The 14,028-nt window shown below is 47.1% G+C and overlaps 1 protein-coding gene across 1 annotated transcript in view; it reads left to right on the top strand.

Moving 5' to 3' along the window:
- SFRP1 (secreted frizzled related protein 1) overlaps nucleotides 1-11,003 on the top strand; it is a 43,397-nt gene extending 32,394 nt beyond the window's left edge. Inside the window, exon 3 of the mRNA XM_061177209.1 lies at nucleotides 7,645-11,003. Coding sequence (XP_061033192.1) covers nucleotides 7,645-7,967 — 323 coding nt within the window. The 3' untranslated portion in view covers nucleotides 7,968-11,003. The remainder of the gene's footprint in view (nucleotides 1-7,644) is intronic.
- Nucleotides 11,004-14,028: the final 3,025 nt, after the last annotated feature.

Below are 14,028 nucleotides of genomic sequence, written 5' to 3'. Positions count from 1 at the left end.
CTACCTGAACAAGCTCTTTCACCAGGAGGCAGGGTGGGAGGAGGGGTGTAAGCTGAACCCCCAGGGCTGATGCTCCAGGCGCCCACCTGTGGGCTCTTCCTGGTCCTGGGGTCTGGGAACAGGCCACTCGGTAAAGAGTTTGTCCGTCTTGTCCCCCCTGCTGCTCAGATCATCTGTTTGGGAACTTCAGCCCTGTCTGCCAGGGGAAGTAATTTAGGAAAGCAAGCAAGTCGGGAGTCAGACTGTGTGGTGGGTTACCTGCCCCAGAAGGATTTTTTATTAGCACCTATTGGAGACAGTGTATCTGACTGCTGGTCAGTTGTCCCCGGAATCTGCAGGGACCCCATGCTTTCCTGCTTCTTGCCCCGAGGAGCTGTGGCTGGGCTGAGAGGCAGGGAGCTGTGGGCACCTCCAGCCTCGGGCAGCCTATTCAGCTGAACCAGGTTTGACGTCCCTTTGCATTCAAAGTAAATAATACGAATTCTAACCTAATTGGTTTTTTATCTGAAAAATGATCGGCTTGACAAGCTCTGTAGGCTACCCCGTCTTCCCAAATAAACAGTGGAAAAAGCAGAATTCTTAAACAAAACCCTTCCTGAGAAGCCCTAAGTAACGCCAAGCTGCTCCAGCTGAATGGGGAGTGAAGGGCCAGGAAATGTAATCTTTGTGTTTCTTTTAAGAGCTCCCATTTTGTGATTCATTGACATTTTATATACATTTCAGTTCTTTACTAGACAGCAAGCTTTTTTAAAATCTAAGTTTTTTGCTTCAGAATAAATGCAATTTAAAACGTCAAATAGTATTAAAAGGCTTTTAACAAAAAACTGCAGGCCTCTGCCCCATGCCTTCCAACCACTAATTCCCACAACCCAGAGGTAATAATTTTCAGCTATTTTAGCTGTGTCTTATGATAGATAGCAAAAGGGGGTAAATAAATACCATACTTAATTTTAATTTTTAATTTTGATTTTTAGACATTGCTTATTGATTTTCTGTTGAAGACAAAGATCTGTCTCACTTTTGTTTCTTAATTTTAATTTTTACACAATCTTAATTTTTAGTTAAATGCTTCGTTTTAATTTTTAGACACTATTTATTGCTTTTCTATGATTGACAATAAAGACATCTGTCTTATACTCTATTCCCTCTTCTCCCTATTCTTTTCCATATAGTTATATCACACTTCTGATTAAATTGACATTCAGCATTTAATTTATTATAATTATGTCAATATTATCTGCAGCTGAGCCGTGTAGCGTACTGCATTTATATTTCCTTTATTATACACCATTTTGTTTTCCCTTGAGATAGTAGTTGCCTCATTTTATTTTCCTGGGTCCTCATGTTTGTGTTTTGAATTCAGCCCCAGACCTTCCTGTAGATGTACATCCATCCCTCTTTCCTCCTGTTTCAGTCTGGACTGGTTGAGCTTTACGCCGGCCACACAGTTGTTCTGGAGGAACCATTCTAAGACTTCCATTGCTTTTATCTTACGTTAGAGCTTTAGTTTCCTGATCCTGGGTCTTGTGCTGCATTTTTGGAGCAGTTTCCTAAGAATAGATACATGGAAGATTTTTTTTTTAACCATTGAATGTCTGAAGTTGTCTTTATTCTCCTCTCCCACATTGACTGTTCGGCTCAGTATTGAATTTGGAAATTGTTTTGGCTTCTAGTGTTGCTGTTGACCAATCCAGTACCACTCTGATGCCTGGTCCTTTGCAGCAGAGGTAGCCTCTCTTTGTCTCTGGAGGATTTTATAAGTTCTCTTTACCTCTGGTGTTTCTAAATGCTATGATTCATTGACCTGGGCACTGTTTAATCTGAGAACTTACATTCTTCATTTCTGGAAAATTTTTCTTGTATTATTTCTTTGGTATTTTCTCCCATTGGTTTTCTTGGTTTTCTCTTATTCAGATGTTGAACCTCCTGGTTGGATTCTCTCTTTTATCTTTCTTTCTCCTATTTCCATCTCTTTGTCATTTTGTTCCAACCTTATCTTAAAGCACATGTGTTGCATTCTTTATTTCTGCTCTTACCTTTTAAAACTTCAAATACTCTTGGTTCTCTGAACATTCCTTTTAATAGCATTCTGTTCTGGTTTCATGAATACAATATCTTCCATTACCTTTGTAAACAGTTTTCTTCTGTGCCATACCTTGTTTCTGTTATCTCTGATTTCTTTTTTTCCTGTGTGTTTTGTACGTTTTGGTCTTTTGTTCACATTTAGAGGCTTTCCTTTAAATGCCTGCTGATCCTTGGCTGGCCATTGGAGTTTAAGAGTAAAGCAGTAAATTGGAGCTCTTTGTGTGTACGCATGGCCTGTGATTTGCTGGGCCTCATTTTGGAATTTTGTTAGGGGGAGCTGTAGGTCTTTGCTTTGGGGCTACTAGTTTCTTTAGATAGAAACCCCACAATCCTCCAACTGGGGGTGTTGCTGTAGTGTTCTAAGACCTGAGGGTCTCACTTTTCACTGTGCAGACTTTCATTTAATCCTTTGGTGTCGGGGCAGCTCCTCCCCACCCCGTCCTCCTGTGAGTCTGGTGTCCACAAGCCCAGTCTGTCTGGGTTCAAACCTTCTGCACAGAATAAACGTCTTGGCTGCTGCTGGAGTTGGTGAGGGGCAGTCATCTGGATTTAGGGCCGGGCTGGTGGATCTGGGTGCCCTGATGCAGACGTCTCAGTTCTTATATTTAATACAGTCTCTGTCATTGAGTGCAGAGGCACCCAATGGCCCCAGTTCACGAGCATGTCTGGGTCCTGCCATGTGGATCTGCTGCTTTCTTACTGTCAGCTCCCTCTGTTAGCAGCTGGGTTTCAGCTTTTCTTTTCTCATCAAGCCAGGACCCACCATCCATTTGCTTTCTATTATACTAAATGTGATGTCCTTGTTTCTTTACCATTTTCTTGCATGTGTTTATAACTTTTTTAAAACTATAATTTTAGAGGGGTGGAAATGATTGTGTGCTCAATCTACTATGTTTGGCTAGAAGTGGCCAGCGGTAACTCTTCACAAACATTCCAGACGCTTGGTGGTTGTCAGGATGGAAAACCTTTTCACTTCCCATTGGTTTTGAGCTCTCTGGGAGTCTCCCTCACCCTCTGGGATCGTGGCTCCCACAGGTCGTCAGCAAACCCCCCCATTGCCAAGGCTAGCAAGCTGGTCCCACACTCATCCTTAAACTCTGCAGCATTGGGGATGAAGGAGCATTTCTTCCACTTGAAGCGCCTTCCCCCTGTGCTTTCTGAGACGCTGAGCTGCCTAGTTTTCCATCCATGACTCTGATGACTTTGCAGAAACTCCCCAGTGGAGGTCCCTCCTTCTCTTCTCGTCTCTGTACTTTATTCTTCACTGCAACTGTTATCTGTAATCAGATGAGTCACAAAGCTGGGAACTGACTCAGCCCCTTCGGCACCTTCCCCGTCTCAGGCCCTCTCTTGCACTCCTGCAGCGATTCCACACTGTCGTGTAAATGCCTGGCCCTTGGCCAACAGTGGCCTCTCGTCCAGGCTCCCTGTGTGGGTAATTGGAAGGATGGCGGCCCCATTAGCATAAGCAGGTCAGGAGAAAAAGACGGTTTTGAAGAGAGTGTGGGTTTGGGATGAGTGTAACAAGCTTCCTCTGCTCATTGCGGCCTCAGAAAATGGCCAGGCTTTGTGGGGAGGCTACCAAGGGGGTATCATTTGTGGGCAAAAAATATGGTTTCGGTGACTGCAAGTGGGATGAAACTTTCAGGGTCTAACCTGAATAGAAGGGGTTATTTATTTTAAGTTTGCGGAGAAAGACCCAGACGGCCCCTAACTGTGACCTTAAGTTTTGAGTTTTCAAAGTTTCTGGTCTCTGCATCCTCGCTGGCCGTGACCAGCAAGGTGAAAGGCAGGAGTCATATCCTACTGTTGGAGGGTGTTCAGTTGCTGCTAAGAAAAAACGCAAAGAAGGGTTTTGTTTCTTGTTTTGTTTTGTTTTAGTTCAGGGTCTGGCTGTCACGGGTAGCTGAGATCAAGGGCCTGAGGCAGGTGTAGAATCATCACCCTGTGGGAGACAGGCTCGGGAGGGGGCAGAGAAGGACGGAGACAGGGTGGGCGCGGTAGTCTGCCTGGGATTGCCCAGCACGGGCCCTCTGGATGCTCGACCGGCCAGGCCAGCAGGCAGACTGCACTCCACGCTTTACAGACTCGGGGAGCTCAGATCCAGGTTCTGTGGCCACCCAGTTGGAACCCAGGACCTGGGACTCCAGCAGCGCCCCAGTTGTGAGCCCAGCTGCTGCCTGCTGGGGCTTCTCCCCCCTGCCCACCAGCACCGGTTGCAGCGCAAACACATTCCATGGGTGAAATCCCTGGGGTCCAGGCTGTCTGCATGGTGGAGGCCGGGTGGGGGGAGAGGAAGTGGTGATCAGTGTCCCCCCACCCCGTCCCGGCAGCCCCTGGATGTATGTGGTGGGCGGCTGCACACGTACCCACGAGGCAGGGGGAAACCAACCTGGGATGGCTAATCGCCTATCCAAACATTGTTGGTAATCTGCATCCCTAAAATAAATCCCTGGAAGATGGAAAGATGTTAGTAATTTCTGGCCACATGTGCCTCCTCCTTCCCTACTCTCCCTACCTCAAAAAAAGAAAGTGAGCCAAATGGCAAGAAACGAAGAGTCTAATGCAGAACACATTTCCATCGTTTGCTTTTCCCTCTCCCCGCCATGCTCCCACCTATGTAAACTAAATTCCTTGACACGGTCATGGCAAAGGAATATTAATTTTTGATTTGAGTTGTGATTAAAAGCAACACAATCAAAAGAGGGAAATAGTTTCCACTGAAGCAATAGCATTTGAAACCCCGTCATGGTATAGTAGGAACCAGCGTGGTCTTTGGGGTCAGGGGTGGGTTCTAGTCCTGAGTCTCTTCTTACAAAGTGTGGCCTCGTGTTGTCCCTTAACCTGAGCCCTTCTCCTTGATCGTCGTCAGTAATAACAATGGTTGCTGTGCGTTAAGTCAGGAGAGCCGCACAGAGACCACCTGTCCTGTGCTTGGCACACAGTGGGTTCTCCAAAAAAATGATGGCTCACTTCTCTGCAGAAAAGAGGCTGCCCAGTTGTCACTGGAAATGCATTCGTCCCTGCCAGTGATGTAATCGATCCCAGCCTTAGACCTTGGGTCACGTGACACGTCGGGGCACTTCTCGGAGGGTGTCTTCACCGCCTCGCCTCCCTGCAGTCCCTGGCCGCCTTCCTTGGGTCAGTCGGTTCTCGCAGTGCGGAGGGCAGGCAGAGATGGAGCCCTGATCTGCCCGGGCCTGGGCAGGGAGTCTCCTCTGGCTCAACCCCCCGGACACATTTCTAGATGAGCGAACTATAGACTCGCCCAGGTGAAGTCTTTTCTCAGGTGACCCACCAGGTACAAGGATGGTAAGCCGACAAGGGGAGCTGAGCCAGGGCGGGAGAGGGAGCGCTGCTTGGGCAGGTCTGGGCGGAGGTCCCAGAGGGGTGGTCTCTGCTGATTCCTAGTCGCGGCTTTCCCACCTGCTGGTCCCCCTGCCTCTGCCCTCGGGGTGGGAGTGGGTGCAGGAATCAAGCAAAATCAGAGGTGCTGGTCAGTGGCTGGTTCTGCGGGGCAGGGGGCAGTAAAGAGAGGAGCTCACTGGGAAACTGCTCAGCGCAGTCCCATGTGCACGGGGCCTGGGCCAGCCTGTGAGGTCAGGGCTAACCATCTGCTGCTTGGGCCAGTACCCAAAACCTCCGCCACCCTTGGGAGTGAGGTCTTTCCTAAGGGCTGCGGGCCTGGGGTATTTGTTCCCCGAGGCTCAGTGGCTGCAGATCTGGAACTCCTTCTGTAAGCAAAAGGGATGGGAGTGCATTTGATTTCCTGATTTTGACACATTCACTGAAGCTTTGTACCTAGGATTTCTCCTAATTCTTGGGGTGGCCAAGGGTGTGCTTTCTAATCAGCTAAAGAGTAAATAATAAAGCCTTCACTCTTGCGGTGTTCCCTTTCAACCAGGAGGAACTCTTACCATTTCGTAAGTAAAGTCATTTTGAAATGTGGGTAAACCTGGGAAGAGAGCCCGAGCCCTTTTCCCGTATTGTCTTGGTCCGTTTAATCAGCACTTGAAATGTCAGCTTTATTATAAAGAATTTTGCAATTTGGCCTGGACAGCATGGTGATTATAAGTGCACATTCAGTCCGTGGGTTTAGTTTAGGGTCAGTGACTCTGGGCAAGTAAACGTAACCCTTACGCCTCAGTTTTCTCATCTGTTAAATGGGGGAAATAATTGCACCTTCCTCGTGGAGGTATTAGGTTTCACTGAGGAAGTGCATGGAAAATACTCAGCGCTCTTGAGGGCATCCAGATGCTTTCCTAGTCATTAGCTACTGTTCTGTAGCTGGATTCAAGTCTTTCCTCATGGAATGTGGGTGGAAGCTTTGAGTGATTCAAAAGAGAGGGCTTGGTGATTTGGAATTCAGAAGAATTCAAGGGATGGACACATCATCTGGTGACCAGAATCTAGAAATGATTTCCAACTCCTTTGGAACTCTCCAGGGCTGGCGAGGCTTCGAGGGGAGTTGACCGTTATAGGGATGCTGTGTTTGTGTTTCTGGTGCATTTCCAATGAATAGAACGCCTCCACGCTAATTTATCCTCACCAGTTAACCCCGTGAAGCCAGCACTAGAGTGTGTGGTCCACACACTAACCCTGAAACACTGTTGACTCAGGCTCTGTAGAGACAAAGAGGCCAGAAGGCAGAGTTGGCAGAGGGCTGGCTTTCCCTCTCTGCAGGGAGCCGTGCTGAGAATGGAAGAAACCCAGGTACCATGTGAGATTTAAAGAATCACCACCTGGATTTATCCATCAGGCCCTCACCAGGACTTGCTCGAACGGGTCGAGAGGTCAAAGTCGAGTTTGGTTCTGTGGGTCTACACGGTGGGTAGGATAGCCCATTAGTGGCACCATCTAGTGGTTGATGAGTGGTGGTGGACAGCACGTCAACGGTACCTGCTGTCTGAACGCCCTGGAGGCCCAGTGGTTGGAACCCTGGTTTCTCTGATGACAAAGTTGGACGCTGACGTTTGATGCAGTCAGCTTTCCCTTGCTGACTGCACACACATAGGTTCTGTCTGTCTTCTTTCCAGGACCCAACTGACAAAGAATTTTAGGTCCTTTGGATGTTAAAAAAAAAAACTAAACCAATAACTTTCTCCTTAAAACAAACAAACAAACAAAACTCGGGGTAAGTTTTTTCTTTGAGTGCTGATGTTGGTAGCATTCGATCATGTGGACTTGATTGGGTTAGATGATCCCCTTCTTCTCCTAAAGCATTGTATGATAGTCTGAGTCCTGGAGTTTTAAAAAAGAGACACATGATTTGGTTTTGAACATTTATTTGAGACTCTCACGGCATCCTGTGGCAACCATTGAGATACCATCAGATACCGCAAAACCAGGGGGCAGAATTGGTGCGTGAAGGTGAGCTGAGACCTTGGTCCTTATCTATAGAATAGACAGATAGAGCCTCCCTCCTTTAGGTGCTCTTTGCCTTTTATGTCTCCTGTTCTTCCGCCTGCAGGTGGGTTGTGGTTTCTGATGAAAAGCCGTGTGCTAAAACTCTCTCTCTCCCTTCTCTCCTCTTCCCCTGTCTGTCCTCCCCCTCTCTAGCCCTGAGGATGAAAATCAAAGAAGTGAAAAAGGAGAATGGCGACAAGAAGATTGTTCCCAAGAAGAAGAAGCCCCTGAAGCTGGGGCCCATCAAGAAGAAGGAGCTGAAGAAGCTGGTCCTGTACCTGAAGAACGGGGCCGACTGCCCCTGTCACCAGCTGGACAACCTCAGCCATCACTTCCTCATCATGGGCCGCAAGGTCAAGAGCCAGTACCTGCTGACGGCCATCCATAAGTGGGACAAGAAAAACAAAGAATTCAAGAACTTCATGAAGAAGATGAAGAATCACGAATGTCCCACTTTCCAGTCGGTCTTTAAGTGATTCTCGTGGGGTGGGTTAGGGGGGAGCGGACACCCCTGGACCCTCGGCGGTTCACACCCCCTGCTTCTTCGAGGTGGAGGGCATCGTCATCCAGCTACTTTGCCCTTGCAGCATTTCCCACCCCTCCCTCCATCCCCATGCGCCAGACCCCAGTATAGCCGATATTTAAAGCTGCATGCCCAGATGAGGAAACCCATTTAGATCAGGAAGCTTCTGAAGACCTACAGTGTGCCACACCACGTCCCCAGGGGAAGGGAGGTGCAGCACCCCCCAGCCAGAGACACAGTCACTACAAAAGAAAACGCTGCCCGTGAAGAAAGGGAGAGGCGACAGCAAACGTTAGGTTCTGCCACTCTCTTTGTGTCACAAATTGCTTACGATCTATCAGCTAATCTACGCCTTTGGAACTAGAAAATTCTAACTTGGTAAGATGCACGGCTTTCAGTTCCAGAGGAGTGTCTCTTTCTGTCCCTCGTGGACAGAAACAGACACACACCACACTCAGAGAGTGACAGTGCACAGGAGAAATAGTAAGAACAAAGGGAGGGGCCTGCATTGCTTGGCCCTGTGGCCATGTGTCATCTCTGATATGAACCAGCCAGTCTCAGATGCCCTGGAGGTGGTCACTGTCAGCCTCAGGTTTGATCTCACCTCCTGACACGTGGAGGGCGGCACGGGCCTGCCTTGGTGTGACAGAGGTGATGATTCGTAGACTGAGGAAGGCAGCGGTGGTTTTCAAAAGACAGAGTTAAAGGAGGAAAACAAAAAATTGAGAACAGTCAGCAAATTGCTAGTCTAGGGTGAATTGTCATTGGGTAAAGAGCTTAGCATTCTAATTCCCTTGTTTGTTCATTTCACATTGTTTTAAAGCAACCAACAGACCCACTTACTTTTCAAGGTTTTAAAAAAAATCTCCACTGAGCATTTGAAAGGTGTGGTAAGACTGGGGTCTCTTGGTGCCTTTGCGGCAACTTTCTAGCTGAGTGGCTGTCTCTCTGAGCGTTTCCAGTGGGAGGTGGTTTCTCCTGGTAGTGTAGCTGTGGGTCCTCTTTCCTGAGGGGTTCTGCGTTGCCTTGGCCCGAACACAACGCTAATCAAAACTCACAATACATCCCATTCCTGTCTTTCCTGTGAAGAAATGGATTCCTTTGAACTTGATTGCCTAGAGATCAGAGAAATTCAGAATTGCCTGCCTGCCTGTCCTCTGCACTTAAAAAAACGTCTGTTTGGTTTTTTTTTTTCATTTCTGCAGAGGGAAAGTTAAGCTACAAGGGTCCCCATCCAAGGAGGGAGTTTAAAAGGCAATGCAGCTCTGGTTTTCCCCCAAGGGCCCTAAGATAATTCTCAAAGCCATTGTGTTTAATAAGTGATGTACATAAACCCATTCACGGAAGCAACTTGACTCCTCTTGTTCAATGTATAGGAAGTAATTCCTCCCAAATTAATTTCTCCCTCAAGCCTGATTCTTGATTCTCTGTAACACCTCGAGGATTTAACGATTGTCCCTCTGGGCAAATGTTTATACCCAATCCAATGCTTCAGTGGGGCTGGAAGGCGTCACCTGCATGGCCCCTGCCTGACACAGAAACAGTGGAAGATTCTGTTAACTTCCCAAAGCTCCAGTCTGAAAACCAGCCTGCCAACTTCATTACGTTCCTGAGGGTTATCCTGATCTAATGAACCCCTGACAATTAGTGACCCATCATTTAATACATTTTGTTTTTTTTTTGGTTCTCTCTGACCTTTAATCATAAAGTGTTGGGGATCTTAAGTGATTTGCCTGTAATTTTGGATGATTTTTTTAAAATGTGTATATATATTAGTTAATTAGAGATATTCTACTTTCCTATTGTCAACTGAAATTCAGAGCAATTTCATGAGTGTATGGATCTGGGTCTTAGTCTTGATTGATTAACTCAAGAGTTCTGTGCTCATATGTATCTGCTTGTTTGGACAGAGTGGGTCAGGCAACAAGGCCTCTGTCCAGGGTGGAGGCCTTGGGAAAGGCTTTGTGTGGGCCATAGCAGTTACCCCGGGAAGGTTATAGATAACAGGTGGAGTCTCTAAATGGGAATTCTCAGGTAGGAAGCAGTAAGAGAGTTCAGAATAAATTGGAAATGTGAATTGCAGTTGTGGAGTCCAACCACAGAGTCCCGGGACTGCGTTTCACTGTGGACTTGGGACAGCCTTGACTATTACACATCAGCCATTGCAGGGCAAAGGGAGGCTCTGGGCCCAGAGCTGCATTTGATCACAAACCTTTGTTTTTCTCAACAAAGGAGGTAACAAAAACGATGTGCAGACTCACTGGCTTTCTCATTGGTTTCCAAAAGAGGTCTGTGTGTGATTTGGTAATTATTGCTAGTGCAAAGGTCGTATTCGTGAAGGTTTAAATTCATCATTCTGGGTGGAATCCAGTGAGGTCATGGGCAGAGCTCAGCTAAATCTTTGAAGAATATTAGTACTTATCTTAGAAGATAGAAAATGAGGTGAGAATTCCAAGAACAGTTTATTTTTAGAGCATCCTGTGTCTCACTTGGCTTTGGGTGTCGGTGAATTAGCACTGAGGGCTCCCTAAGGCATCTGGGTCTGTAAATTACAGAAACCCCATTGCCCAAACCTAGAGTCTGTCTTTCTCATCAGACTCCAAGTAACTAGTTGCTCTGCTGTAACCCCGTGGATGTGTTGGGCTCAGGCGTTCTGTTTTAGGAGAGACTCTCGTGGCATAATGTGCTGGCCCTCCTGACCTTTCACCAGCAGATACACAGGACACAGACGAGGTTCCTGTTTCCTCTAGTTCCTCCACGTAGCACTCCTCTTATAGAGTCTAAATCTCTTACAAAAGCTTTGAATACTGTGAAAATGTTTTACATTCCATTTCATTTGTGTGTTGTTTTTTTAACTGCATTTTACCAGATGTTTTGATGTTATCACTTATGTTAATAGTAATTCCCGTATGTGTTCATTTTATTTTCATGCCTTCCTGCCATGTATCAATATTCACTCGACTAAAATCACTCAATTAATCAATGGTAATGTGCATGGTGACTTTTTCCCGCCAGTGATGCACCATTCACCCTCCTCCACTGCACACATACCCCTCTCTTGATTTTTTTCGGGTCCCAGTTTAACAGCTTTCTAATGGTAACGGGGCATGGTGGGCCAGAGGAGTACCTGGGGGACCCTGCAGACACCCTCACCCCATCCCACGTACACCACCTGCTCCCATGAATCATCTCCAGAAGTTTCCCCCGGCTGTGTGTTTCAGATCAGAGAGAAAGTTAAATACTTGCTCTCCAAGAATGTATTTTTCAACGCTGCCTGCGTTTCTTTTCCATGTTTTTGGTTTCAGATGATCTTTCCCCTCCAGCCAATTCTATGTTAAAATTCCAACGGAAATTTGAAAACTCTTTGGTACCTGGAGTCTTAGACCCACATGAGCCTTAGAGGAGACCATGTCTGCCCCTTTAATTTACAGATGGGAAGCTCAGATGTGAGATGGCTAGGGTTTCCCAAGGAGGGTGGGGCTCCCAGGTCACTGGCGTTGCTGGAACCAGAACCCAGGGCTCCTAAGTCCCAGTCCCATGGGAACAAGGTCTGAATTACAGCTGAGCCTCCCTCTGAACCCAGACTGTGCCACTTGGCGAGCCCAAGCTCTCTGATATGAGGCTATAGGCTGCTATAGGCTTCTTGCCTAAGGAATTCTTCGCTGTGACTTTTAATTCTGTAAGCGATGACAGTGACAACTTCAGTTCATGTCTTTCCCAGACTAACAAGGCACTTCCAAACCTCAGACAACTGGCAGTTTTACCCAGAAGTGAGCAAATACTCCAAGTGACCCCAGACCACACCCAAGCACAGAGACACCATTTTTTTTTTAAATAAGTTTATTTATTTATTTATGGCTGTGTTGGGTCTTCGTTTCTGTGCGAGGGCTTTCTCTAGTTGCGGCAAGTGGGGGCCACTCTTCATCGCGGTGCGCGGGCAGAGACACCATTTTTAAGGCGTGGTATGAGGACTTGCAAAAATTCCACTAAGTCGTGCTCTGGTATCAAAAGATTTTCCCATACTAGTGGACCTGTACCTGGAATGCCAGCCCAGCCAAGGAAAATATTGGCATTTCCTTTTTATTCCTCTGTGGTTAATAAGAAAGAAAATCTCTTTTAGGCTGGGCGTGGATATCGTTGTCACCGCACTGGAACCCTACCACCACGACCCATATGTCCTCATTGCTCTTTTGCATTTTTAAAAATCAAATCAGTATAATTGAGTCATTTTGCTGTATCGCAGAGACTGGCACAACATTGTAAATCAACTATACTTCATTAAAAAATTAAAATTAAAAAAATTAAAATAGAATTATCAAAAAAAAAAATCAAATCACCAAAAAGATGATGAAGTGTGTTCAAAGGCATCCTGGCTTCAGCAACTGGCGTCACCCCGGAGTTTGGGGTGTTCCAAGTGTCAGGACTGCCAGAACCTCGTGACTAAGAGAGGGTGGCAGTGCTGAGAACAGCAGCCTTACCCTCAGGCTCCATAGCACTCACAGCTCTTGAAGGAATTGTACAGGTGCTCTCCAACTCAGGGCCAGAAAGAGATCAGGGTCACAATATTATCCAAGTTAGGTGGGTCTTATTTCCAAGGCAACAACAGATCCAGAAGTACTAGCAATTCACTTTCTCTCTGGAGGAAGAGAAATCCATACCAACCATCCAATAGTACTCAAAGGAAATAGGGAGGCTCATTCTTAAACTTTAGCATGTGTCACCGAGGGGAGCTTACTAACGTGCAGTTTCTGTCTTCCACTCCCAGAGATTGAGATTCGGGAGGTTTGCCATGGGGCCCTAGAATCTCAACTTTGAGCTAGTGCTCTAGGTTTTCCAGATGCCAGCAGTCCTCTGGATCTTTGCATGACATCCTAGTAGGACATACGTGGTGGCTTGGGAATGAGAGGCAGACGATTATTTTGGTATCTCTTTTCCCTACTCACACACTTCATATTGCTGCAGCCCTTTCTGAAGTTCTGTGAGTTATTCTTAACTAGGTATTAATTAACAGAGGTAAGTTAGATACACGAGGGAGGGGATGAACCTAACTCTTTACTGCCGGGTACATCCTGCTCTCCAAGGAGTAGTTCTCAACCTCTAATATGCATACAAGTCACCTGGAGACCGAGTTAAAATGCAGGTTCTGATTGGATAGATCTGAGGTCGGGCTGGAATTCTGCATTTCTGATTGGCTCCCGGGTGAGGGGCGGAGCTGGCGCTGCCGATCTTCGGAGGCTCTAAGCGGCACATAGAAGAAGAGCTGCCCGCTCAGCAGTGTCCTGACTCCCTGCGGTAATAATGACACCTCTGGGTCCCCACGCAGCGCCCATCTCCTCGGAAGTCAAAATATGAACCATGCTTTGGGGTGGAAAGAAAATCAAACTGTGGGAGAGTCGCAGTTAGAAATCCAAAGCTGGGGGCCCATCCTCTCCATCCACTCGTTAGGGCTCTTTGTCCTAGCTCTCCAGGGTTGACTCTTCTTCCCCAGACTCCTTTCCTTTTTCTTTTTCTTCCTCAGCAAACTATTAGCCATCCAGACCTGTCCTGTCCAGGTCTGCCTCTGGACCTCCCCGCCATCCCTCCCCCCAGCCCCGCCCACTGGGGGGCCTTGGAGTTCATCTCCCGATGGTGTTCCCCTCCACCGCCAAACAGAATCAGAATTTGACAACAGAACGGGGACTTTTCATGTTCCGATGTTCACATCTGGGCAGCTTCAAGCTCAGGTTATGGGAGAGGCCACGAAAAGAGGGGTGGCGGGGGGAATGAAGTATTTGGAGGGGAAATCCCACCTCTTTGATAAATTGAGGACAGCCTGCCGAGCAAGGCTGCTTTACCGGGGGAACATGCGTGAGGAATTTCTGTCAGCAAAGGCCGAGGAAAGCTGCTCTTTGTAGGTTTGGAGAAGACAGGTACCAGAACAAGCTCCGAATAGCACCCGAGAGTGCCTGTGTCTTTATAGGTCTGTGGACTATTTAGATAAGCGGGGGCTGTACTTAATCACGGAGAGAGTTGTT

Source organism: Eubalaena glacialis, chromosome 20 (assembly GCF_028564815.1).
Source record: "Eubalaena glacialis isolate mEubGla1 chromosome 20, mEubGla1.1.hap2.+ XY, whole genome shotgun sequence".
Classification (NCBI taxonomy): Eukaryota; Metazoa; Chordata; class Mammalia; order Artiodactyla; family Balaenidae; genus Eubalaena; species Eubalaena glacialis.
This window is presented reverse-complemented; position numbering and strand designations above follow the sequence as displayed.